The following is a 25,831-nucleotide window of genomic DNA, read 5'->3' on the forward strand; positions in this document are numbered from 1 at the left end:
AATGACCATTAATTGTTTAATTTAAATAATAATTGATTAAAAGGTTGTTTTTTAAATTATTTAATGACCATTAATTGTTTAATTTAATTAATAAATTGTTCGAAAGATGCATGATTAATTATTTGCCTTTATTTCATCTACATAATTTTTTAAATCATTCGCTTATTTTTGATTACTCTTAAATAACGCTTAAATAAAGAATAATTGATTATTTATTGTATTGCGCCCTTTAAGTCCCCTAAAATCATTAAGTAGATAATTGATTAATATGAAACTATAATGATGAATATATATTACGTCCTTTTGTTTGATTAATTTCCAAAAAGAAAAGGAATTGATTAATAATTTTTTTTTTAATTGCATGGGTATTCGTATATAACTTAAAAAATAATAATTTTAGCTTTTGTCAAAAAAAAGACTTCAAAAGGTTTGTGAAATTATGGTTGGGTATTACGTGTTATTGGAACTCTTCAATGAAGAGTCTACATTTTCCCCTTGTATCAGTGCTTCATCCCATACAATTGGGACTTTACTGTTTAATTCTCATTTCGGAAATCTTTGAAACGAAAAATATTATTGAATTTCAAAATTGTAACTAAAGTTGAAGGTTTCATTTATTTACTTATGAAGGAGTTATTTATTTCTAGTTGAGAGATGAATAAAATTATTTATTTAATCATTAAATATTTCAGCGGTTTGGTTGTAAAGTCAACTTAAAAGTATATATTATTACATTTTTTTTTTTTTGTGAGCATGAATTAAAGAATCTTATTCTTTGTATCTTTCTAACGCTTAGCAATTATTCTACTTCAATAAAGATTTAAATCATTAAGTTGTAATTTTGAATTTTCGAATACTTGTTGTTGCAGCACTGATAAATTTATTTGCTAATTTCAATTAGTTCTGACTAACTAAAAAGTACCCGGGATTATTTTATATTATTTGTTTATTATTTAGTAATAAAAAATAATGTTTAAGTGCATTGTGTTATTTTTGGGTACCTCATCAATAATCGAACTGTGTTTGTGATTTTTAGCGACCTAAAAAAATATTTTATTTATGTATATAATAAGCATGCAGTCATTAAAATTTGATTTTATGGTATTTTTTCAGAAGTTTTTTCCACTTTATTTGTTTTTCTTCCAATTCTTCTGATTTTTTATCACAATTAAATTACGATCAACTGCTGACTATATTTTTTTTTTTTTTTTTTTTCAATTAAATTCAATGTTTAAAAATCTAAAAATAATTTGATTAGTAATAATATTTCAAACTCACTAGCTCTGGTTCTTGCTAAACAAAATAAATACTAAACCTGTCAGAACCATTTTCCCTCATTACCTGTCAAATTTGCTTTGAAGGCAAAAACTCATCATCCTTTGAATGGAATGAACTCACACATACTTACTTAACTGGCGCTTAACTGTTTAAACGGTTATGGCCGTCCAACAAGGCGCGTCAGTCGCTCCTTCTCTCTGCCAACCGGCGCCAATTGGAAATGAATTCACAAGATTCAGAAAATAACAATAACAAATAAGTAAAACTCATTTATATGTTAAATATATTATAAAATTAAAACTACCGACTAATAAATAAATAATAACTAAAACTTGAATTGTAAATCTGTACTTTAATCATACAATTTTCGAGACTCTTTGTTATAAAAAATCAAAAATATAAAAAATATACATAAAAAAATTGTTTAATTGTTTTATTGTTTTCATTTTGTATTTGCTATGGACTTAGAGGTTTTGACTACACAGTGATTATATATAATCTTTGATGTACTAAAATTATAAATAATCTCTAACAACTTTGGAAATCTATTATGAATGTGAGTATTTTAAAATTTAATAAATATGTAAGTATGTACAAAAAATGTATACGTTTATAAAAAACAATATTTATATTAAACTATTTGATATTACCAGCTTAAAACTTTGTTATATGCCCCACAAAGTAAGTCACCTCTCGACATCGTATGGCAAAATAAAAAGGATGATCAGCACGAAAGAATTTTTTGCGTGAATCCATAGAATTGCTAATCACAATTGGTTTGTACACTGAAAGAAAAACAGAAAAATTTTATTTTTAAGTAACTTATTAATGCGACTAGAAATACTTCGAATCAGTCGTAAAAATTCTCTCACTTATGTGTTAAGTAATTTAATCAACGCGTCTAAATAATTACAGAACCATTCTTTAGTCACCAGTCTCTTTTGAGCTGTAAATTGGTTTTTGCATTTCTATAAGAATGCTTGTATTTTAAAGATTACGGCGGTCGGAAAGCTTTAGAAAATTAGTCGATGATTGCTCAATGCATTAAACCACTCTTCTTTGTTGTGCCATTAATTACTAATAAAAATAAACGAGCCGGCGCAACTTGCGCAACCAATTTGAAAGTCTCTTATCAAATATCAACAGAAATCAGCTGTTGTATTAATCAACTAAAATTTACAGCTTTCGGTGCCATCTGGCGTATGCTAGCAACTGCCGGTAATGCCGTGCAAATATTCCCAATAGTGCCGTAGTACAAATAGATTTCTTCGCGTGCTCACCATCGCTTATTTTTAACAAATTATTTTAATAAAATATAGCTAAACAAAAGTACTACGACCAAGTTTGCACTAAGCTCGCTAATAGCCCGAGTCTCCATCTTTACAACCAAAACTTTATTTATAGATTTGGATTCCAAATAAGAGCGAAAAAGGGGCCCGTACATAAAAACAGCAATTAGAAATAATATATATGATTGAAACGATTTTGAACCTAGTAAGATAAATGTTTCAGTAGGGAAAATTGTGATTTAACGCCTGTTTTTGTTGTATGAACGATTTAGGACACTCTCCGAAGATTTTTGGATAGTGTTATCGATGCTTATGTTCCTTTGCCGGATATAGATCCGGTACGTTCCGGTAACATTGCACCATTAAAGTACTAGCCATCTCGAGAACGATTAACATGACCACTTTAAACCTTCTAGGCCACCCCTCTCAGTGGTTGATTCACGAATATGAAGCCTTTCACACTTCACTGCGGTATTTTTCTTTCGTTTACGTTAAGTATGATGAGGTCATATTTAATCATTGGCATGACAGTAGGGTTAGTATTTAAGGGTGTGGTTAGCCTAGCCTAATTCGGCAACAACAATCAAACATCACGTAAGGTATAGAGTTATCTCCTTCGAAGAACCGAAGAAGCCGACACCTAGGTGCTCTCCACTAGTCCTAAGAACCTGGATGCCTAGGTTTGAAGCAAGTGGATGATTGATGATCAACTGATGACATTGTTCTATCAATACAGTCTCGAAATACCCCAAAAATTCTTTTTTAAACCGGCCGAGAAAAATATCGAAATATTACTTACACGTGCATTAGAATGGGTTCCGAAATTATCCCGGAAGCAATCCCGAAATCTAAATGAGCCTGCAAACAATCGCGAAAGCTTACCAATATGATGACAGAACAATACCAAAACGATCCTAAAAACAATCGCGAGACTAACCAGAAACGGCCCCGAAATGTTCTAAATATAGTCCCGAAGTGATTCGAATTAGTCACTTAAGGATTCCAAAACAACTTTAAACTAATCACGAACACAAACCAAAAATATAATCGATATTATACCAGAAGCATTCCCGAAACGCCATAAATATGGACAATCTCGAAATCCTTCCGTACTTAGTTCCGATTTGACTAGGCGAAAGTCCCGAATTAGTTCCTAGCTAAACCCAAAGGATCAGAAATGAGTTGAAAATTAAACCGAAATAGTCTTGAATTCATCCAAAGACATCCCGAAATGTTCTCAAATTAGAAAATATTCGCAAAGACATCCCAAAGTAGAACCTAAAAGATCGTAAAATATTCCAAAATAATAACTGTCAAAATAGAGTGAAGGAACGTAACTAGGACAGTCCGAAATTTATCCGGAGATAGTCACAAAATGATACAGTCCCGAAATTATCCGAAGAAGTGCCGAAATGTTCCTGAAGTTTTTCGAGAACAATCCCGAATCGTCCTTCCCTGATCCCTAAATGGTTCCTGAAATGATGACTAAATTAGGCCTGACCTTATCCAGTGATAGTACTGAAATTATCCCCAACATAATTGAGGATATATCACTCCGGTACACAAGAACCAACAAAGTGTCAGCCCGTCGAACCTCCCGAAACTTGCAGTAGTAAAGACGCGCGCAGCTCTGACACATCTTCCATCTTGATACTGCAGTTAATCTCTTTCTTATCCAGAATTAACCCCAATAACGCAATGTAAGTCCTGCATGTAAAGTGTCCCCCACATGACACCAGCCAATGCCGCTGACACCTATTTCTTTTTGGTCCAACCCTATTGAAGTTTGCAAGTTTCCTAGGACTGTCGTTAGAGCATATCGATGACAATCTGTGAGTGATCGCACCGTAGAGCTGGATTTCGATTCGATTCTTAATCGATTTAATCGACCTTTTTTCGAAGAATGAAGAATCGATTTTTTTTTTAGAATCGTTCGATTTTTTTAGCCTTCGAAGTTTTGATAATCTTACAGTTATAGTAGGTACAATTCAATATTGATTAATCAAAATGGGCAGAAAATTATTGTAATTTTTAATAAAATTTACCTTCACTGGCTCATATTCATAGTGAAATCAAATAGTTTCGGCTTTAGTTAGAACCATACACCATGACCACGCGCCATTGTGTTGGTGACTTCGATTAGCGCTCAACCGCCTAGATGGTTTGGCGTTGCATAACAAATCACGCCAGCATCCCTGTTTCAACATAATTGACACCAAAGGAGATGAATCTGTGCCAGAGCGTATTCGTGCATTCCCACATGACGTAGCGTTTGGCATCACGGCGAGGACCTGAAATCGTCATCAGGACTTTTCTCTCCTACATGTAGCAGTGCTTCGCCCCATACAATAGGTGTGACCAATCACAAATTGTCATCAATGTCCTCTAACGGGAGTCCAAGGAAACTTGCAGTTTCAACAGGTGTGTACCATAATGAGAGGGGTTTTAGAGGCGTTGGTTCCACATTACAATTAAAGAGATGATTGGTGTTGGGACACATTGCAAGCGGGGAATATATTTTGTATGTCGGGGTTGATTCTGGATAGGTAAGAGTTTAACCTGTTACAGTATCCAGATCGAAGTTCAGCTAGAGTGACTCGCGTTTCCCTGGGGAGTATGCGTTCCTCTTCCGCAAGTTTTGGGTACTGTTCTTTGAGTACTGGATTCACCGGGCAATTCCTGACATAAAGGTCCGACGCCTGTTTATGGAGTTGTCTGAGGACCTGCTTGTGTTTTTTGGCTTCATATGGGTGAGCTCTCATGAACCGTATTTCCTCATAATGCTTACGGAGATAACTACTTAAGCCCCTAGGCGGTGTTGGCTCATCAATCAGATGTCTGTTGGGATGCCCAGGTTTCTGCGTATTCAACAGGAACTGTTTTGTTAGCATCTCATTTCTCTCCCTGATGGGGAGTATTCTCACCTCATTATGTAGATGGTGTTTAAGAAGACAACCCGTGGCGGTTCTGAGGGCAGTATTTTGGCAAGCCTGTAGCTTCTTCCAGTGAGTGGTCTTTAGGCTTGGCGACCATATCGGGGACGCGTAGCATGCAATCGGCTGGCCAATTACTATGTAAGTGGAAATGAGTGTTTCTTTATCTTTTCCCCAAGTACTGCCAGCAAGAGATTTGAGGATTTTATTACGGCTCTGGATTTTCGGTACAATTGCGGCTGCATGCTCACCAAAATGTTGATCCTGATCAAACGTCACACCAAAGATTTTGGGATGTAGGACAGTCGGTAGCGTAGTGCCGTCGACGTGGATGTTCAAAATAGTCGACATTTGGGACGTCCATGTTGTAAATAAGGTCGCGGAGGATTTAGTTGGTGATAATGCCAGGTTTCGCGAGGCGAAAAAACTGGAGATATCAGGAAGGTAGCCGTTTATTCTGTTGCAAAGCTCATCGATCTGTGGGCCTGTGCCTGTTGCCATTATTGTGCAATCATCGGCGAAGGAAACGATAGTACCACCATTTAATTTGTTGCGTCCCATTGTCTCTCCACATGGTCCATGATTCCGATCCCTTCATTAGAAGAGGTACGATGAGAGATTTATAGAGCGTTAATGACCAGAGTTTAACCCTGTTTGAGATCTAAGCTAGCATTGCAGAGGGCAAAATTCACTGAAGAAATTTCTGCGTACAAAATGGAATATCCTAAACAAAAATTGTATGCTCCTTGGTACCCGAGGTTTGTTTCTCTACTACTGCTATAAATTAAATTGAAAAAGCACAAAAAATAATGGTATTTCAGTATCAAATACACTAAAATCCCACTCCGATGGGAGGACCAAGTGCGAGTTAGCGCCAGTTAACGAAGGACGAAGAAACTATCGAACGGTGAAAACCGTGTAAACAATTAAGCAGCAATCAACTTTTTTCGACTCGATTTAATCGATTAAATCGATTTTTTTTTTTTTTTGAGAATCGAATCGAAAAAATCGATTTTTCAAAAAATCTAATCGAATCCATCTCTAATCGCTCCTATTGGATAGGGCGAAGCGCTATTACAATAATGACTTAGATAAGCGTGTCCTTCCTGACTATTGGCGGAGTGCAGATTTTTTCTTTAACAAAATCAATTTCCCTCAAATGTTTGCTATTTAATGCAATTTTGTCACTTACCTACACTTTTGGCTCCCTCCGTACCAGACTCGTTAACTTCTATGCAAACTTTATGTAGAATATCCGCAATCCTTAAAGGAACTGCATGCTTTTCACGCAGCATATTTTTAAAGTTTGGCGCTTTGGAGAAAATAGTTTGAATGCCCAGCTAAAAAGGATGAACAAAAACATCATTTTTCATTAAATAATCCAACAGCAATCTCTAATACGCCAATTTACCTGTTCTAAAATACGCCGCAAGCAACACTCAAAATCAATTTTGAATTTCGGCAACAAAACCTGTACATTCTCCATTTGCATGCGTTCCGCAAGCACCTTGAGGTCAACTGATTGCAATTGCTTTTCAAGCGCCACCAAACCATCACGCCGATTAGGCAACACCACCAGCATAGACAACTCCTCATCATGCTCATACGGCAATTCAATAGCACGCGCATCCAACTCACGAAACTCAGCAAACTTTACAAACATATCATCATCGAAAAGCATTGGCACTGGTACAGCTGCAGGCGCTTTTAGTCGCTCCTTTTCCGTGGCGGACGTTTCATCTACGCTCAATTGAAAATCGTAAATGCCGGTACGATATTGGCTGAAGGGAAGAAACCATTTGTTTTGAAAATGAACTGCTGCCAATATTAGAGCCGAGTTAGCTTCTGGCGCTGTCATACTTGCAAGCAAAGCATCACTGATGCGCCATGCATAGCCAAAGGCAGCTTTCGTCAAATCATCATTGAGTTGTGCGCGAAATTTTACTGTACTGCACATAACATCACTTTTTCCGGTTTGTGTATGGAAATATTTTTGCGCTATCTTATAGAATTCATCTGCAATTTCATAGCACTCTGGCAATATCAATTCACTGCATAATTGCATATGCGTTTCGGCTGTGGAATCGGTACTCAACTGCAGTTCCGTTGCAAAGTGATGAGCCATTTTGGCATTGTTGGCGAAATGTTGCAGATGCATTACGCGTTGTAACTCTTCAGCGGTGTTGCCATCACTACCAAGATAGAGTAGTGTAAGTAATGCCTCAAGCTGTAGTGGTGATATGATAACATTTTCCGTACTATTCGCAGCCATAATGACGCTGGCAATATCGTTGGCGAAGTGCGTTTCCGTTGTATTGGTAGTGGCGCCATTGCCGTTTACTGCATGCGCTACGCTTTTGTTGTTGCTATTGCTTGCCATTTGTACCGCTCTCTCTCTACAGCTGTATGCGTTGATGTCGCTTTTGTTTTGATTGATGCGAGAATCGCGTGGGTGGGTGCGGACGCGTCGTACTTCGTTGTTGTTTGTATTTGTCTTGGCGTTGTGCCGGAAAAGTTGCAATCGTAGTGCAGCAGTCAGCCGTTGATGAGTTCTCTGTGTTTTTGGACGAGAATATATGGCATCAAATTAGCAAAACATTGTAGTATAATTATGAGTTTAGCTTAGTTAAATGGAGATGCGTACATATATATATTAGGGAGGGGCGATAGTTACAGATTCGAATTAAACATAAAATTCTAAGAAAACAATCTCCAGGAAAGGAGATGGCAAGACGCTTTCTATGAATGGAAGTGTTACGTTCTGTCACATAGCACGACCGATATATGTTTGACCGGACCCCGTGGTAAGGAGTATGTCTTCTTTGAAGTACAAATTGTGCAGATAATGCGAAATGGCCTAGAAGGTTTAATGTGGTCAAAATAAATCGTCCCCCAGATCCTCGGGCTTGTACCTTAGTGGTGCTTTTTACGGGAACGTACCGGATCTATATTCGGCAAAGGACCATCTGCATCTATAACACGCTTCAAAACCCTCGGTGAGTGTCTGTATCGCTATAACAATAAATTGGAAATGTTGTTTCATTTAAAAGTCAACGTTTGTAAGGAATTTGATTAAAAAACATGGAACGTTGAGGAGAGGGCCAAGAAGGCTCCGGTTTTATCTTACTGTTGAATGTTAGCCATTGACTAGACCTGGCGGCTCTCACCAAGGCCCTTAGACCAGCGTTACAAGAGTTTTGTCAAGCCGATTACTATTAATCACAGTGGATATTGCGCTCTCAGAGCTTCAACCGCATTTGGCTTTCAGGAAGATTTTTTAAAAGAGATATGAACCCTCCGACACTCCAACACTCTTATTCACTTCGAATTTCTTCCAAGCAGAACGAACTATTGCATGCCGGCAACTGGCGAATGTGTTGAAGCTGTGAGCATGTCGGATTTGGAGTTTTATGTAAAGAGCTCTATTTAAGCCGCAAATTAAACCGTTCAATCACTGTAGTATTTACGAAGCAGAAGTAGCCATGAGCTCTGCCGTTGTGAGATCGCAGGTGGTCTGGAAGTGCCTGACCTCGCTTGCGGGTGCCGAAAACTTTTTAAGAATTGAAATCATCTGAATTCCGGGGAATATTATTATCCCGGACAACTGCCATGCGGACCTTGCGCAGAGAATTCGAAGAGCATTCGGCCACCTGTGTCTAGTCTTATGCATGTGCTCTTCGAGTCAGCTTAGCATTCATTGCGTAGACTCTTTTGCAGGGCACCAATTGTAAGGAGAATGATGAGCTGGAATCACCCATTCACTTCATTCTGTCCAGCTTTACCAAAATTCGGCGCTGGTATCGGAAAATGTTGCCAAGGTCGAAATCAGTCATGACTTTCTAAATTATAATAGCTAACGTAACGTTTCACAATCGCTGTCTCTAACTCTCCCATTCCCACCCCTTCTACATAACCGCTAGAGTGGTCTACCTGGGAGCGTGTCATTATTCTGTATTACAAAATTCTGGGTGACAAAATTCTGTAAATTGCAAAAAAATTCTGCTTGAACCAAATTCTGCTTTTTTAAAATTCTGCTTTCTAAAATTCTGCTTTTTCAAAATTCTGCATGTTTAATTCTGGAAGTCAAAATTCCGGAATCATGGCATCGCGTGGCCGGTGTTGGATCGGCTAAGGGTTATTTGTAAAGTGCGGCCGAAGGCTGCCTACGAAGAAGGATATACTACGCAGAAGGACATCACCGTGGCGGTAGCCACGGTTATATCACACACCCGGACTTGGCATGGCGTAGCCCAGGGTTAATTTTTATAAGCGCGGCCAAAGGCCGCCTATGCAGAAAGGTGTTCTACGCAGAATTACTGTGCATAGCGCACTTTTTCAAAATAATTACATGACCTCTTTAACATTGTTAACATTATATTTTAATACAGAATTTTGAAAGCAGAATTTTATAAAGCTGAATTTTAAAAAAGCAGAATTTTGTTTTTAGAATTTTGTACATACAGAATATCGACACCAACCCGTCTACCTATAGCATCCCAAGTATCCTATGTATGGAATCTCTGTGTATCTAGAATTTTCTCAGTAGATGGCACAACAACACCCACTTTTCCAAATGTGTATTCATGTTAATATATGGGGTAGGCATGTAATAAATGCTTGGCGCGATTTGGTGGGACGGGACTTATATATTGTATGCCGACTCCGAACGGCAGATGAGTTTACACTGAGAAGCAGAAATGCACTCAAGATTGTTTGCCAAACATGCTTAGCTGATTAAGCGCCAAAAAATGATGATGATGGTATGATTATGGTCTTTTTTCTGAATGTAGAAAGATCAAACGAAAAATTTCTAAATAGCCATAGAACTAATTTACGAATGGTCATTAAGACAATTGACGTCAGGATCATTTAAAGTGGTCATACGGCCAACTAATGTTGTGGCCATTTAAGGTGTTGATTACGTCAAGTGACCTTTTGTCCGTTGGCCTTATGTCACACCACCGAAATATTCACTTAGAACTTTTTTCGTATTATCAAAAAAACATCGACGCGCCCTAACGCTTACGCACCACAATGATTTCACATATCTTTGTATGTTATGCTATGAAGAAACATTGCAGCTGCTTATCAAATCTTTTGGCGTAAGTAAAGAAAATAAAAGAAGTTGTCATGATGACTTTTTAAATGCAAACAAAAATATTTCGCCACTATCTATAGAGGGATTTTTATCTCTTCCCATTGTAAACACATCCGCCAATTGTTTGTTTACTTATTGCACAGTGACACAGTGACTTGGTTGTTTTCGTATTGCGGAAGAGTTCTGTTTTCTTATTTTACGTCTCTGTTATATATTTTCTTATGTAATGCGTAAGATTAGACAGACTGAAGGAGCTTCTAAATATTAGCTAATAGGTACCAGGAATAGAACTCACCAACTTTTAGCGCTGATATTTTTCGAGGTTTGGCTATTCTATGGTAGACCCTATTTAGTTCTGGTGTTTCAACTTGTAATCGTGTTTTGAGAATATGACAGAAAATGCGTTAATTTCGCGGAGCAAGCACCTTCAGCCCATAGAGCGTGATTGTTTCTTGGTTTTATACTCACACTGTTCTTCAGTTCTTAATTGTCAGGGCTCTTAAAAATGAAGTTGTGATTGTGTTAGTAAGAGTGTTATGATTGTAGTGGTAGTGGTTGAATCGTTGGACAACGAGCAGCGAAGTAAGACGAATACACGCATAATTTGCTAGCATTCAAAAAATATTTCTAAATATGCTACGAAATGAGAAATGTGGTAGGTATAACAGGGAAATATGATTTATGAAGAAATACTTTTCCAGTAAAAATAATAAAAGAAGTTTATCGATGGAAGCGTACAATTATGTACATATATAAAAACATTACTTTATTGAGTAACATTAAGGAACATAAAATTAATATTTAAAAAAAAATAACAGCTGCATTCAAAGCAAAAACATTTTAGGTACAAAAGATTCAGATTCAGGTATAAAAGTTAACAAATTGTCGCTTAATCTATACTAATAAACTCATGTTTCAATCACTACATTAACAGTTCTTCTTCTTTGAGTTCTTTAAATACCTCAGTTGACAAAAATGTTTTTTTTTTTTTTGTATCTATATTATGACGGCGGTCACCGTGGTGTGATGGTAGCGTGCTCCGCCTACCACACCGAATGCCCTGGGTTCACACCCCGGGCAAAGCAATATCAAAATTTTAGAAATAAAGTTTTTCAATTAGAAGAAAATTTTTCTAAGCGGGGTCGCCCCTCGGCAGTGTTTGTCAAGCGCTCCGAGTGTATTTTTGCCATGAAAAGCTCTCAGTGAAAACTCATCTGCCTTGCAGATGCCGTTCGGAGTCGGCATAAAACATGTAGGTCCCGTCCGGCCAATTTATAGGAAAAATCAAGAGGAGCACGACGCAAATTGGAAGAGAAGCTCGGCCTAATATCTCTTCGGAGGTTATCGCGCCTTACATTTATTTTTTTACTTTTATATTATGACAACTACTGTTAGTTGATTTCATAAAGACTTTAGTTTTTATTAAACTCGAAACTGCGTTTATTTGAAGTCTATTTCTACACTTAGTTTTAATTAAATTTTGTATAGAAAATATCCTTTCTACGTTTGCGGATGAATGTGGAATCGACAATATGCTTTGAACTATTCTATAAATATTTTTAACTGATCTTAATTCTTCCCAAAAGCTGCATATATTTAAATTCTTGAATTTTTTAAGGCTCTCATGCTCTGCTAAAGCTCTAAATTCATAATTAATTTTCTCTATTTTATCAAATGCAGATTTCGGAAACAAGTCCATAACTAAAGGCACAATACTATTTGTTTCACCGCTTAAAATACTTTCTGGTGAAAGCTTTGCAGCCCACAACAAAGTTTTACCATTCAAATTTAGTTTCTTTAATAAAGTACTACAAAACTGTATATAAAATTGTTCAGCTCTTAAATATGTGTACGTCATCTTTTTCGAAAATGTTGTTTGATAGAATAATATCCACATTAACACCGCAGTAAACATCATCTGGGGTTAAGTGATTTTCGCTTCAATCAATATTTAACGTCCAAACAGGACTGGAGTCTAAATAAGATTTTTTTTTTTTAATTTTTAATTTGGCAATAAGTAAGTGTATGCGAATATCTTCAGACTACATTTCTATATTCACATTATTTATTTCATTTAAAATATAAGAAAAAAATGTAAAATCTACTTTATAAATAGGACTTTGAAAATTTTCAGACATAAGATTAATATTTTGATTACTGCTTTTATTTTCAAATACGCAGAGATTAAAATAATACTTGAGGGCATCCCATTGCTCAAGAATTCTATCTATGACTACTTATCTAGAAAGCAACCTTGCGGGGGCGTACTTTAGTATAACAAGCATTTCTGTACCGAAATGTTCTTGAAAACTCTGAAAGTCTGCCCTCCTAAGGGGGCTGTTACAAAAATTTGTGTTGGGAAATACATCTCAGCGGCCATTGAAGCTAAATTTAAAATGTGACAAACACATCCATTAACATGCAGATTTGGAACAACTTGCTTCAGCCTTGCTTGTACTCCGCTTTTGCCTCCCATCATAACCGAGAAATTGTCGGCAGTGAAACCAAAACTTTTTTCAAGTGGTATTGAATGGTCTTTCAAAGATTTAATAATGGCATTAAGAATATTTTCCGTGCTACTATCGGTCAAAGGTATCAAATCTAAAAATCTATCAATGCACTTTTTATCAAAAATTCGAATCGAAACTGCCAAATTTGTTTATGTAAATATACGTATCAGTCGTTTCATCTATTATTAGAGAGTAATAATTCTTCTGACAAAATGCAATTATGGATTTATCATTTTCTGACCCTGCTATTTGAGTTATTATTTTCTGTGCTTTAATTCTATTAATGCAAACTTTGTTCACAATTTTAGAATCAGTTATGCTATTTTTCATAAGCATATTTAAATGATCCATAATTGCAAATGGCAAATTGGGCTCGACAACAAAACAACTTAACTATATATTTTCTTCGAAAAATTAAAAATTTGTGTCTACATTTAGAACTGCCTTGCAAATGAATTGAAGTGTATTGCTGTATTTTATGAAAATGTACCAAATATGTCAATGTAGTACCAACGTACTTTCGGGAAGCGAAATGTACCAAAAAAGCACAAATGTACCATGATTATCATCACTGCTATGTACTAGGTAGGTAATAGAAAAGTAAAGTCCTCTCTCGGCAAACGAAAAGCATTCTCTGCAAGTCAATTATCGTACCCGTCCTGCTATATGGTACAGAAGCATGGGCCATGACAACATCAGATGAAGCGGCTCTGGGAGTGTTCGAGAGAAAAACTTCTTTGAAAGATTTATGGTCCACAACGCGTTGGCGATGGGGGGAGGTATGATTGCAATTTGTCGAGTCTCACACTCAGATCACCTGTTGGACAAGACCTAAGCGATGTTGTTACATAGCCACAAGTTAACGTCTTTATTTGTTTTCATTGTAATTTTTTTTAAATATATTGCAGAGATCAAAATAATATCGTTTTTAATTTTGAAAAATACGCCTTGTCTTCTGTTGACACACCCACACCCAATTTATGCCAAAATTAAAAATTTCATCATAAATGCCGGTAAAATTTTTAATTACACCCTTGAATTCATCAAAGTAGCAATCATGCTTATATGAATAATAAAAACTTAATAGTTTGGAAGATCTTGCACACGTTTGCCAAGAATTTTCAAGCGTCTATGTATTTTTGGATTATAAATATTTACCCCAATAAAAACAAACATCATATAGTACATATTCGAATTTGGACCGTCATAAACACGTAGCAGCAATTAATATGTAATATTTTTTTTTTTTTTTGCTATATATTAATATGGCATGCAAAACAAGAGAGAAGTATGTATATTTGACCAGACCCATATATCAGTATGTATTCAAATTAGTTGCATCTGAATCTGGGGTTAGTTTAGCTGCGCCACCCCAATTTTTGGGGTAATTGATCTAATTTTTGTTTCGGGACCCGTTCTGAGCTTTCGTGTTCACTACGTGGCTACGTTTGACAACACTCTGTCCACATATTACGAAAGGGACCATGCAAATCCTATCTCGAGACACAATTTCTGAAAAGAAAGGTTCTATGCATATTTGAAAACATACATATGTACCTCAAATAGAAAGTCATGTCATAAAAAGTCAAAAGTCGCATTATAAAAACAATATTATTGTTTGCACTGTGTCACTATTTATATGAACGCAGCTGTATATCAATGTTTATACGTGAGCGCTATTTCCTATAATAATGAATTTCAATTAATGCAAAAAAAAATGCATAAAATTTTACTTGCAGTAACTCACAAAGTAAATTAGGCATTTATGTAATTTTAAATTTCGGATATAGAAATCATTTGCGGTATTCATTAAGTTGATAAGGAACAACAGTAACTAACCATGATAGGTGCTGTTTTTGCTAGTAATTCTTCATTTCTATTTTAATTAGTAAAATAAAAAAATAAATTTAATAATTTGGGAAAATGTTAACAACGTGACATCAGAACGGACCGCTTAAAAACTCATACAAATAGACAACATTGGTTAATTCGTTGTAGTTCTATAAATAGAACAAATAAGCAACAACACCAAGTTTCTCTGAAACCGCCTTAAGCGCCAAATACACGACACGAACATTTCCGCGAACATTCCGCAATCTTGTTCGCAGCTTTGGCCATACACCATACGAACTTTTGGCCAAACATTAGTTCTCTTTCAGACGGCGATGAATACGGAGAACAATTGTGCTGCAGCAATATTGCTCGCTGTGGCAAATAAGCGTAAAAAAAAAGAGAGAATATCGCAAAAAAAGAATTTGGTGCAAAGAATGGTTTAAAAAACGAGCAGTTCTTGGACAAAGTGAGCTTATTAAAGAAAGAGTAGGAACATATTCATCCTCAGCACCAGCACCAAACTTCAAACTATCTCTCTTTTTTTTTTTTTGAATCACGCCGGTATTGCGCCTGCAAACTACTTTTTTTTATGATTTTTAATAATCGGGGATTGCCGATATTGCTTTTTTTTTTTTTTTTTTTTTTAAATGTATGAAAACATTTATTTGAAGCAATTTTTTAATTTTTTTTTTTTTTTTTTTTTTTTATAATTTATTTAAAATACTTTTTTTTATACCTGTATCCTTTGTGGCATCAGGATCTACTTCTTTTAATTTTTCGATTAAAGTCGCATAATCATTATTCTTTTTAATTCTATTACAATAAACTTTGCTTTTTACTTGCAACAATGATGGCAAAGATTTACACATTTCAATAAATTCACTCAGAAATTTTTTATTGTCCATTTTACTTTTCCGCGCACGTCTGTTCCGTTCAGAAATTACTACGATTATGAGCTATTTCGCCATACACGCACGAACAGTTCGCCAAAAATTAAAATATTTTGATTTTTGGCGAACATTTGCGCGAACTGGCAAACACCACCATACACGACAGAAAAGGTCGCAGAAACATGACATAACGGGAATGTTCGCGGAAATGTTCGTGTCGTGTATTTGGCGCTTTACCAACGCACAACTTTACCATATGATGCCATACGAGGTATGGACTATGAATAAAGAAAATATGCAAAGAAGGCAATTGGGATAAGGTTTACAACAACTAATGCATGACGTGGCTGAATGCGTTTGTAACACTTCAACCATCGTAGGAGTGCGGGTTCAAATCCCACTCCCGGGAGAAAAGGCTTTGAAGAGATTTACAAGGTATAATCGAAACAGCTGTAGCCTTGTCCGTCCTGATGTCACGTTGTTTAAATTTTTCCCAAATTATTTGTAGTTTCTCAGTGTGTAAAATAAAAAGAAGCGACGCGAAAAAGGAGTTTTTTTCAAATTATTTATTTGCATAATGGTATGGTATCACAATAATGTTAGATTTTTCAAGCTCGTCTCAATTTGTACAACCGTGCAGTGTCAAATAAGGCTGAGTAACACAGCACTGTGCTGTGTTATTGTGTTAACACTCAGTAATGTGCGGCACGCACACTTATCGATTAATTTATAACACAGTGGCACACTCGATGACACAAAGCTGACTGTGCAATGCCGCTCAAACTGTTAAATACTCATAAAACCGGAGTCATTGGTGCCGTATGTCGTATCGCTGTATCCGTATCCCTAACGTAATCAGCTGTTTATCGTTACGACGGTAAACCAAAACCCAATTGGTTGGCCACGATACGGTAACGACCTTAGCGGCACCAATAATCGATTGCATTGATTCTCATAAGGTTGGTCGAATCAGCTGTTATAAGGTTACCGATACGGTTACCGATAAAGCACCAATGTCTCCAGCTTAACACAATAACACGCTCTATAGCACAGAGAATGACACTCAGATCGTAAGTGCACATACATACATAGTCCATTGTGCTTGTGTGTTGATTGTATTGCTTTCCAATGACACTGCACTCAAGACATATTTATACACATGATACAAATATTACAAGATAAAACCGGTGAGAGGATAATGACATTTAAAAAGATTTTAAAATTCTCACTGCGCTCTCATAATTTTTATTTTATTTTGATTTTTTCATAAAAAAATGGTGTCCACAGGGGCACTTACTATCCTCTTGATCAGATGATATGACTTTAAAAAATTGGAGTATGAAAGAAGATAAATGTTGCCATGATTTACTCTTCTAAATGGCGTCAAACGTGGCGTTAGAGGTAGGTAACACAGTACTGTGCTCTGATATTGTGCCTACACTCATATCGACTTTCGATAATCAGTTATAACACAATTGTGTCAACACAATGTGTTAACACTGCAAAGTGTGCCTGTGCTACTGTGTTAACACTCAAAAAATAGTGTCATTACCCACCAATAGTGTCAAAAGCAATCAACAATTAAAATCAAGCCACTTGGCGGCACAACGAAAGACTTGTGTTTGTCAGCTTACATCTTCATGCATACATACACATGTACATATAATATAATAAGCAATTGGAGAGTTCCCTTTTTAATCAAAGGCAAACAGTTATGAAAGCTTAACGAAGCATTGCCTTCTTTTTCTCCTTTCGTTGTTTCGCAAAAATTAAGTATACATATGTACATGGTTGCCATTAGAACATAAAAAATACACTGCGACAAATAATATACTTTTACATATTAAATAAATTATAATTAAAAATTGCTTCAAATAAATATTTTCATACATTTAAAGCAATAAGGGTAACCCCCGCTTTAAAAATCATATAAAAAAATAAATGCTTGGCGCGATTTACTTCCGAAGAGATTTAGACAAAGCTTCTCTTCCAATTTGCGTCGTGCTCCTTTATTAATTTTTTCTACAAATTGGCGGAACGGGACCTACATGCGTTATGCCCACTCCAAACGGCATCTGCAAGAATGTTAAATTTTCACTGAGTAGCTTTTCATGGTAAAATAAATTTGTGTGTTGTCCCATTTTCACTGTCGGTGACTGTACATAGTTATGATTGTGTTGTTTTTGCAGAGTTTAAACAAGTGTGAATGCCCACAAACTTTTTTATAATTTTGTTTGACCACTCAACAATATGTGCACAAGAGCTCTTACATATATGTATGTACATATACCTTCACCCATATATACAAGCACATACATGTGCACAAATGGTGCATTTTATAAGAAAAATCACAAAAAATTTTAACTTAGCGCTAATTTATTATTTTACTAGCAGATTTTAAACAGTTTTTGCCTCTTACTTTCCCTCCCTCCTCCTTTTCCTTATCTTTTAGTTCACCATCTTCTCTGCCTTTCTCTTTTTCTGCGTCTCTTTTTTCCTCTCTATCTTTTCCCGCACTTCTTTTCCGCTCCATCTTCGTCTAACTCTATCTCTTTCTACTACCCTCTTCTCTCTAGTTCTTCTTGTTCTCCGTCCCATTTTTTCCAAAAAATATTGGTCCCAGGTTCTCTTCCCCCCCCCCAAAAAAAGTACCGTAAATACGAATCTAAGCAAAAGGCTATCTTTACACCAAATTTCAGGCAAATAAAAACGTGAATAGAATTTATTCGAATAGATCGGTGCCTGGTCCACTTCCCGGAAAGAAGCTTCACAGGAACGCTATCCTATCTTTCAAGTTGGATCAGACTGCACACGGTTTGCAAATTTGATTGAAATCGGTTATGTAGCTCAGGAGTCCATCGCGGACAAACATCGTGACATGAAATTTATATATATTAAGATATGAATTCCATTGACATTGCTCACGACAATGATCCTGAATACCCGCGCCTTAAGTTCTGCTCACTCCAAACTGAAAATAGAAGCGGAAATGATAGGTTCGGGGGTGAATGAGGACCTGCTGTCATCTAGCAAAGCGTCAGTGTTTTTGCACTTCGTCAACCACGCTACTGTTGGCAGGCATAATTTCGAAATAGTAGTATACTTAGTTTATTTGCGAACCAGCATTAACACAAACAACATCAGCTTTGAAATCCAGCGAAGAATCACTCTTGCCAATAAATGCTACTTTGGATTAGGTCGGCTATTGAAAAGTAAAGTCTTCTCTCGAGAAACGAGAATCATGCTCTACAAGTTACTTATCGTACCCGTCTTTCCATATGGTACAGAAGCATGGACCATGACAACATAAGATGAAGTGGCTTTGGGAGTGTTCGAGACAAACATTTTTCGAAAGATTTACTACGCGTTGGCGATGGCGAGTACCGAAGAAGATTTAATGATGAGCTGTACGAGCTTTACGCAAACATCAACATAGTCCAGCGAATTAAAACGCAGCGGCTACGTCGGCTAGGCCATGTTATGCGAATGAAAGATGACGGCCAAGAAATTATTTTTATTGGAACCCGCCTGTGTAAGCAGAGGAAGAGGGTGGCCCCCACTATGCTGGAAAGACCAGGTGGGAATCGATTGAAACTGCCTTGGTGTGGCCAGTTGGCGCAAGTTGGCAGAGCAAAGAAACGACTGGCGCGCCTTGTTGGACGGTCATAACCGTTTAAACGGTTAAGCACCAATTAAGTAAGTAAGTAATATCAGCAGCATTAGGAAAAGAGTAAGGCCACGACAACTGAGTCAATGGGTTTTCATATATATACTTGAAAGACAATTGTGAGCACCTGTGGGCAAAGGCGTAACAATTCCTGATAGTTTTTGAAAGAAAAATTCATAACTAGCGACTCATTTGAAAATTTGATGTACTTTTTTTGGAGAGTTTATTAATATTTGCCAAAAAACTACATAGCAATTTTTTAAGAATAATAGTTTAAACAGTTGCAAGGATCGCGATTGAAATGAAATTGTTTCTAAATAGTATGTTCTGAGGCATTTTTTCTACGTAACAAAGATAAAACGGTGCTTCCATTTGTACACCTATAAAAAATCCCAAAAAAAAGTTAACCTTCAGGGTCACCAGAGCGTCGCCTGTAAATATGTATATATATGTACATTCATGTAAAAGGATTCGCCGTGCGCACAATCGAATAGAGGAAACTTTAAATTGCGCTGCAGATGCCCTTGAATAATTTCCTTTTCCTTATAACCCCGCCTCGTTCTCACCCGATCTCTTCCGGTCGTTCCTTCGCCTTTATATTTTATTATTATTATTATTATTTTTCAATTACCTCTCATTCACCCTCTATATCTTTTTTTGTTTATCTTTTCTTGCTCTACGCCTTTCCTTCTATCGCGCTTTTCGGCTTCCTGTCAGCTTTTTAAGTCTCTTCTCCTTGCTACTCATTCTCACTACCTTTCTTTTTATACCTTTATATTAAGTCGCTTTCATGTTTGTCACCCCATTTCCATACGAATTTTTGACCCACGGAAATGTCTTTTTCGGTAACTTCCCGTTGAGCTAGACACTTGATACTTAGAACATAGTTCAGATCTGAGAGACATTACAATGCAAGTGAAAAAACATCCACTAGGTGGCGCACGGAACGAGATATACAGAAAATTTATTTTAAAATGGAAATTTTGCGATCGACTTTTAGCTAATTTCTCGGTGATCCAGAGACTTGCACATAGTTTGCGAGTCGATGGCACTACAATTCCTAGAAAACAAAATAAAATGCCGCCAGGCGGCAGACGAATCGAGATAAACGAAAATCCCTTAAAATTCCTGAAAAAACGCAGGGAATCTTGCAATCGATTTTTGAGTAACTTCCCGGTGAGCTGGAGATATGAAACTTGAACCGTAAGTCAGAACCCGGTGACAATGCAATATTTTTTCAAAAAAAATTCCGCTAGGTGGCGCATGGATCGAGATATTAGGAAAATTAATTTTAATTTGGGAATATTTCAATCCATTTTAACTAACTTCCCGGTTACCTAGAGACTTGTAACTTAGCACATAGTTCGAGACCCGGCGACAATACAATTTATAGAAAACAAAGTTCCGCTAGGTGGCGTGCTAATTGAGATGACTACAAATCCCTGAAAAATTTGGGGAATCTTGCGATCGATTTTTGAGTAACTTGCCGGTGAGCTAGAGACTTGAAACTTGGGCCGTGGGTGAGAACCCCGTGACAATGTAACATTTGATCAAAACAATTCGCTAGGTGGCACGCGGATCGAGATAGTAAGAAAACTAATTTTAGTTTGGGAATTTTTCAACCCATTTTTAACTAACTTCCCGATTACCTAGAGACTTGAAACTTGGCACTTAGTTAGAGGCCTGGTGACAATACAACTTATAGAAAACAAAGTTCCACTAGGTGGCGCGCTAGTCAAGTCAACTGCAAATCCTTTAAAAACGGGGGGAATCTTGCCATCGATTTTCGAGTAACTTCCCTATGAGCTAAAGACATGAAACTTGGGTCGTAAGTCAGAACCCGGTGACAATGCAATATTATATCAAAAAAATTCCGTTAGGTGGCGCATGGATCGAGATATCAGAAAACCAGTTTTAAATTGGGAATCTTGCAATCGATTTTTAACTAACTTCCTGGATATCTAGAGACTCGAAACCTGAAATATAGTTTAAAACTCGGTGACAGTGCAATGTTTGATCAAAAAATTTGAGCTACGTAACGCACAAGTCGAACTATTTAGAAGATTAGGCCATACCTTCATGGCTAGTCTCTTGAGTGTTGCAGGCGTTGTAGAATTCCACCTCATTGAAGGCCCAACTCAATCCACGTCCTTGCATACTTTTAGGCGTACGCGACTTTCACCACGATTCTTTTAGACTTTCAGGCGTATGCGAATTTTACCACGATTTTCAGCTGTGCAAATTAAGTAGCTGACAAACGAGGTGGAATTCTCTTGTTATGGTGCGAGGTGGCTATTTGTTGTTTTCGCCAGTGTTGTCAGCGAAAGTTCCACTAATTCTCTTAAATCTTGCTATTTTGAACAAATAAATAAAGATATGAATTTTCACTTAGGAATTACTTAAATTACTAATCAAAGTTGCAATTGCCTTTTTGTGGGCAGTATTAAAAAATTGAAAATAAAAAGATGATAAAAAAATTAAAGGACTACCTTTATATAAATGGGCCAAAAAATAGAAAGCAATTTTTCCTTTAATACAGACATAGTCTTGTTGAATTTTGACTAAAAAACTTTAACAATAGCTCTTGTTAAAGAATTTTGGGATTTAAACTTTTAAAGGTAGAGCGCGTGTTTAAATTTTAAGTAATCAATTAGTTAATCCCAAGTACATGGTATGCCTTAAATTGAAAGATTGCGCTCCACCTTTATAGTTTTAAGTCCCAAAATTCTTTTACAAGAGCTATTGTTAAAGTTTTTTAGTCAAAATTCTACAAGACTATGTCGGTATTAAAGAAAAATTGCCTTCTATTTTTTGGTCCATTTATATAAAGGTAGTCCTTAAAATTTTTTTATCATCTTTTTTTTGATTTTTGTTCCACTACTTAATCTTATTCAATACCCTTTCTCTTTGTCTGTCTTTTGCTCCGCATCTTTCCTCTACTAAAATGTTTGTCCACCTCCCATCATTCTTTCTCTATTTGTCCTCATAGACTTACATTCCTTTTCCTCTCACGCCTCCTTTCCGCTCCTCTTCAGCATTGGTATCCATTTTCCTCTCTCTTTTTCTTCCCCATTCTAGGTTTCCGCGTTCATCTTCCATTCCGCCTTCTTCCTTATTTTCAATAAAACCGGTTAGCTAAAATTTTTTTTTTTATTATTTTATTTTCAAGTTTTTAGTCTATATTTAATTGCCTTTTATTTCTCATTCTATTTAGTTCATTTAGTGACTCATTATTACAAGGACTCTTTCCTGACAATTTGGTGCAATCTAAGTCCTCAATACACAATCCTTCCAACGACTTTACTCGACTCGGCGCCACGTATGCTTGTACCTACTCGAACTCCAAAGTATTTTGATGTCACTTCTAGCTGACTGTATGTAATATTTGTTTCAAATATGAGCAAAGTCGGACCACGAATACGATTTTTTTTAATATCTCGATCCTGCGCCACCTAGCGGCGATTTTTTCATAGGTCACTTTCTATTCATGTATGTATTATGTGTTCCAAATATGAACCAAATGGGACAACAAATACGAAATATAATATTGAAATATTTCGATCCATGCGCCACCTATCGGAGTTTTTTTCTCATTTTTTTCGCATTGTCATCGGGTTCTGAACTACATTCCAAGTTTGAAGCTTGTAGCTTATCGGGAAGTTACTAAAATTTCAATTACAAAATTCGTTCACTACGGCCGTGCGGTCGGCCTGTCAAATCAAGCTAAATAAAACCGTTTGAAAAGGTTGAGAAGGTTTTGCGAGTTTAAACTTTTTCCATCAAGTCCGCACCACCTCTCACTTTCCCAAGTTTCCCTTTCTCCTATACTCTCTACCGATTACATTCCTCACTCTTCCTCAATCATTTCCCTTATATTTTTATTTCGCGCTTCCTTGCCAACTCATATCACTCATATAGGGATTAGCCATCTTTATACATCGTATATCTGCTTAAAGTAGCTGTGGATTTGCGTATTTTCCGGAAAGGGGCGTGTCACCGCCCAGATTTCCATAACTACATGCTACTTAATCTATGAGATTTATATACCCAAAAACACTTGAATCTAAAGGTAAATTCGGAGAAAACTTCGCATATAGTACATTCTGTCTTAAGATATTTAGATTAATAAAAAATATTTTGAAAGTTTTCAAAATTTTTGGAGCATTTAAAAAATATGCATAAAATTAATAACGAGCGTTTATCAGAAAAATACTTGGACTAAGCCTCAGTTATAAGATTATGTGCTTATGTGGTTATATTTTTAACTTAAAAAAACAAGCAATAGATATAAACAAAGTCAACAAAAATTTTCGCTTGGCTATTTTTCGAGGAACGCCCAAATTATTGATGTATTATTTTAAGAACGATGATTGCTTTTTGGCCACATGAAAAATATGAGAGTCAAACACATCACTTAAAATCCATTTAGTTAATGCACTAACTGTATTCACTTGAAATGAATTTAGTTCCATTCAAACTATTTTTTTTTTTTTCTATTTCAATCATTTATATTCGAAACCTAATATACACATAAATATTTGCGTTTGATGCAGAACGGAAATGCACTCCAAGCTCGACTAAATTATTGCATCATTTTATTTTTGAAAATTTCCAGCTGTTTTCATTAGATTATATTTTCCAAATTTTTTAAATTAAAAAAAAAAAAATTTTTTTTTTATTTTTTTTTATTATTTTTTTCCTCCTAATTTTGAAACAATCCTTAATCCCACACCCAATTATGCCACTTTACTGCATTTAAGTATTTACTTAAGCTACACACGCACTCATATATTGCATTGCTGTTAATCCCTCCTAAAGAAAAATGAGCCAATATGCTTTTTCTTTTTCTATATTACCTTTTTCTCAATACACTTGTTATTCAAAAAAGTTTTGACGTACACACGGTGCGGTTTTGTCAATTGTAGAAACGTTTAATATTCATTTAGCGCGCTGCAAACTAAAACTTGTACGTACTTGCTACTGTCTGACAAAACACTTTCGTTCTCAACACCGTACCACTTAAGACTGATTGTCCGACCACTCACATCATGCCAATAGATCTCACTCAAAAAAAAAAAATAATAATTATTTAGTATTTCTTTACACACAAAAATTTAAATTTTCTGAAAATTGTGTTCACATTTTGAACAAAAACAATTTTCTTTAATATTCACGCTTTGCTCACATAGCACGCAGTTTGCTATTGCTATTTATATTATGAATGATCGCAATTTGAAGTGACCCGATCGTGCTCAGAGCACGCGCATAAATGTTCTATATATCACGGCTACTGTGTCTGTGGCTAACGATCAATTGCTCGTGCAGTAGCAACATGAGTCTCTTTGTTTTATTTTATACTCAGCGTGCTTTGCACAGAGAGTATATTAACTTTGATTGGATAACGGTTGGTTGTACAGGTATAAAGGAATCGAGATAGATATAGACTTCCATATATCAAAATCATCAGTGTCGAAAAAAAATTTGATTAAGCCATGTCCGTCCGTTCGTCAGTCCGTCTACCCGTTAAAACGATAAGTTGAGTAAATATTGAGATATCGTCACAAATTTGGTACACGAGCTTATCTGGACTCAGAATAGATTGGTATTGAAAATGAGCGAAATCAGATGATAATAACCACGCCTACTTTTTATATATATAACATTTTGGAAAACACAAAAAACCTGACTATTTAGTAAATAATACACCTAGAATGTTGAAAATTGACGTGTGGACTGATATTGAGACTCTTGATAAAAAATTTGAAACAATTTTTTAAAATGGGCGTGGCACCGCCCACTTGTGGTAAAATCAATTTTACAAATGTTATTAATCATAAATCAAAAATCGTTAAACCTATCGTAACAAAATTCGGCAGAGAGGTTGCCTTTACTATAAGGAATACTTCGAAGAAAAATTTACGGAATCGGTTAAGGACCACACCCACTTTTATATAAAAGATTTTTAAAAGGGTCGTGGACGAATAAATTAAGCTATATCTTTGCAAAAAAAGAGCTTTATATCAATGGAATTTCATTTCCCAAGTGGATTTATAACAATAAATAGGAAAAACTTCAAATTTAAAAAATGGTCGTGGCACCGCTCCTTTTATGACTAAGCAATTTTCTATGTTTCGGGAGCCATAACTCGAAGAAAAATAAGCTATAACTTAGCAAAAACTAGTTTTGAATCAATGATATTTCACTTTTCAAGTTTTATTGTAAGAGGAAATGGGGAGACATTTTTTTTAACGAGTGGTTATGTAGAAAAGTAATTTATCTGAAATGAAATGTACAATTGAAGCTCACGCTGAGTATATAATGTTCGGTTACACA

At 36.0% G+C, this 25,831-nt stretch overlaps 1 protein-coding gene across 3 annotated transcripts; it reads right to left on the reverse strand.

Moving 5' to 3' along the window:
- Positions 1–1,541: 1,541 nt before the first annotated feature.
- On the reverse strand, positions 1,542–24,756 carry Spn31A (Serpin 31A). Of its 3 annotated transcripts, none has more exons than XM_067765192.1 (4): positions 24,473–24,756; positions 6,912–8,054; positions 6,693–6,840; positions 1,542–2,063 (listed from the first exon to the last, which is right to left on the reverse strand). In XM_067765192.1, exons 2-4 carry the CDS (start codon positions 7,878–7,880, stop codon positions 1,933–1,935), a joined length of 1,248 nt encoding a protein of 415 aa, XP_067621293.1. In that variant the 5' UTR covers positions 7,881–8,054; positions 24,473–24,756; the 3' UTR covers positions 1,542–1,932. The 3 variants fall into 3 exon arrangements, with proteins under 3 accessions (XP_067621293.1, XP_067621292.1, XP_067621294.1); XM_067765191.1 differs by having other exon boundaries at positions 24,355–24,756; XM_067765193.1 differs by lacking the exon at positions 24,473–24,756 and adding an exon at positions 10,894–11,038.
- Positions 24,757–25,831: the final 1,075 nt, after the last annotated feature.

Source organism: Eurosta solidaginis, chromosome 2 (genome assembly GCF_040869045.1).
Source record: "Eurosta solidaginis isolate ZX-2024a chromosome 2, ASM4086904v1, whole genome shotgun sequence".
Lineage (NCBI taxonomy): Eukaryota > Metazoa > Arthropoda > Insecta > Diptera > Tephritidae > Eurosta > Eurosta solidaginis.